We start from the raw sequence: 2,162 nt of genomic DNA on the forward strand, positions 1-2,162 counted from the left end.
GTATAATATTTATACATCAAAAAATGACCAACACAAAATACAGAAGTCAATTGTATTTATTACTAGTAGAGAAATAAGTACTATAAAAAATAAAGAGAAAAAATAATATAGTAAAATATTTTTATCCTTTTATTTATAATAAAAATAACATGTTTATCATTAAAAATACAAGAAAAATCAAGTAATGAAGATGATCATTGTTCAAGGCCATATAAGGTTGGCTACCTCTATAAAAGCTAGCCAATTCCACACTCCCTTCATACTAAATCCATTACACCCAAGATGATAAAGATGATACATATCCTTCTCTTTGTCCTTCTCTCTGTCCTTCTCTCATCCATTTCCAATGCTTCTGTCAATGACTTTTGTGTAGCAGACCTAAAGGCCCCAGATACCCCTTCAGGCTATCACTGCAAGTCACCAACCACAGTAACAGCCGATGACTTTGTATTTCATGGCTTTGTAGCTGGAAACACCACAAACACTTTCAATGCTGCATTAACCTCTGCATTTGTTACTGATTTTCCTGGGATTAATGGACTTGGCATCTCTGCAGCAAGGTTAGACATAGCTCATGGTGGATCAATACCAATGCACACTCACCCAGGTGCAACTGAACTACTCATAATGGTAAAAGGTGAAATCACTGCTGGATTTATGACACCAACTGCAGTTTATTCAAAGAAGTTGAAACCAGGGGATCTTTTTGTTTTTCCACAAGGGCAGTTGCATTTTCAAGCTAATTCTGGTAAGGGGCAAGCCACTGCTTTTCTTGCTTTTAGTAGTTCAAACCCTGGGGCCCAACTCCTTGATCTTCTACTGTTTGGGAACAACTTACCTTCTGACTTAATTGCACAAACTACCTTCCTTGATGTTGCACAAATTAAAAATATTAAGGCTCGCTTTGGTGGCAGAGGTTAAGGCCCCTCCAGTTCTAAGTGTTTGTTCCAATAATATTTCCTTGTCTGCAAAATTCGCGTGGTTGTTGTTGTATATCAATTCCCAAATCTTTATATATATCTAAGATTTTATGGGTATTGATAAAAAATAATTAATGATAGAGGATCTTGCATGTGATTGTTGATGTTATAAAATATCTATAGTTTTGACAAACTTTGTTGTGAAATGTTAGAAATAATGGGAAAATTGTACAAGGGAGATAGAGAGGAAAAAGACAAATAGAAAATGCATTGATAAGTGTTTTGTTTGACTATGTTTCTATTAGGATTTAAGTATACCAGAAGAATCCAACTCAAAAAAAGGTTAGTTTATTAGGAGAGAAAGTCTCATAACTTAAGTACTATATTGAGTTTGATATACTACCCAATATGAGACTTCTAACATTGTTGTTCCTTCAATGATCAACGTTCACAACGGTTTTCACTTCATCAACACTAACCTTGTGGTAGTCTTTTCCATGACAAACTCAATGAAATGATCGATTGTTAAGACTTCATAACGTGAGCAAAGTCCAACCCAAATGATTAGTCTATTACATAGAAGAACATTATAACTTGAGTTTTTCATTATGTTTACTACATTACCCATGTTAGATTGAGAACTTGAGGAATGATTCTAACTTTAGCTATGGATCACAATGTCTTTGTTTCCAACCACCTTATCAAGCTAGATTCCATCACAGCAATCATCATCTAACCTAGGTATGTCATTAGATGAAATTGTTAAACCACTTGTTACTAAGACGCAACAACTTCACAAGAAGACTAGAACCAGCATAGAGCACTAAGAAGTATTTGTTAGGTTTAGAGAGAAAGGAATATTTGAAAACCACCGGGTTAATCCTCTAAGATTTAATGATTCTTAATATATTAAGTAAGATTATATTAAATCGTCTGAACATTCTAATATATCTATCTTAAGTATACAAAAAAAAAAAACAATCAAGTACTAGAACATTGTCAAACTGATGATATATTAGCTTCTCATTGATCTTATAGCCTTAATATAATAGTAAAAGTTCAATATCAGAATTGTCTAAAAATGACATGTTTGTGCTCAAGCTATTTAAGACATATCTTAAGATTTGTCATGTAAGTGAAATGAGACATTCTTAGAAGAAGATGCTAATAAAATGTGCAGTATCCAAAGTTCAATCAATAATTCAAGTCATCAATTAGAGAAGAATGAAGAATCAACCTAGT

At 33.2% G+C, this 2,162-nt stretch overlaps 1 protein-coding gene across 1 annotated transcript; it reads left to right on the forward strand.

Moving 5' to 3' along the window:
* LOC109347885 (germin-like protein subfamily 3 member 1) lies at positions 224-1,087 on the forward strand. The gene has a single exon (XM_019587991.1). The coding sequence runs from the start codon at positions 283-285 to the stop codon at positions 919-921; it is 639 nt and encodes a 212-aa protein (XP_019443536.1). The 5' UTR covers positions 224-282; the 3' UTR covers positions 922-1,087.

Source organism: Lupinus angustifolius, chromosome LG05, assembly GCF_001865875.1.
Source record: "Lupinus angustifolius cultivar Tanjil chromosome LG05, LupAngTanjil_v1.0, whole genome shotgun sequence".
Taxonomy (NCBI): Eukaryota; Viridiplantae; Streptophyta; class Magnoliopsida; order Fabales; family Fabaceae; genus Lupinus; species Lupinus angustifolius.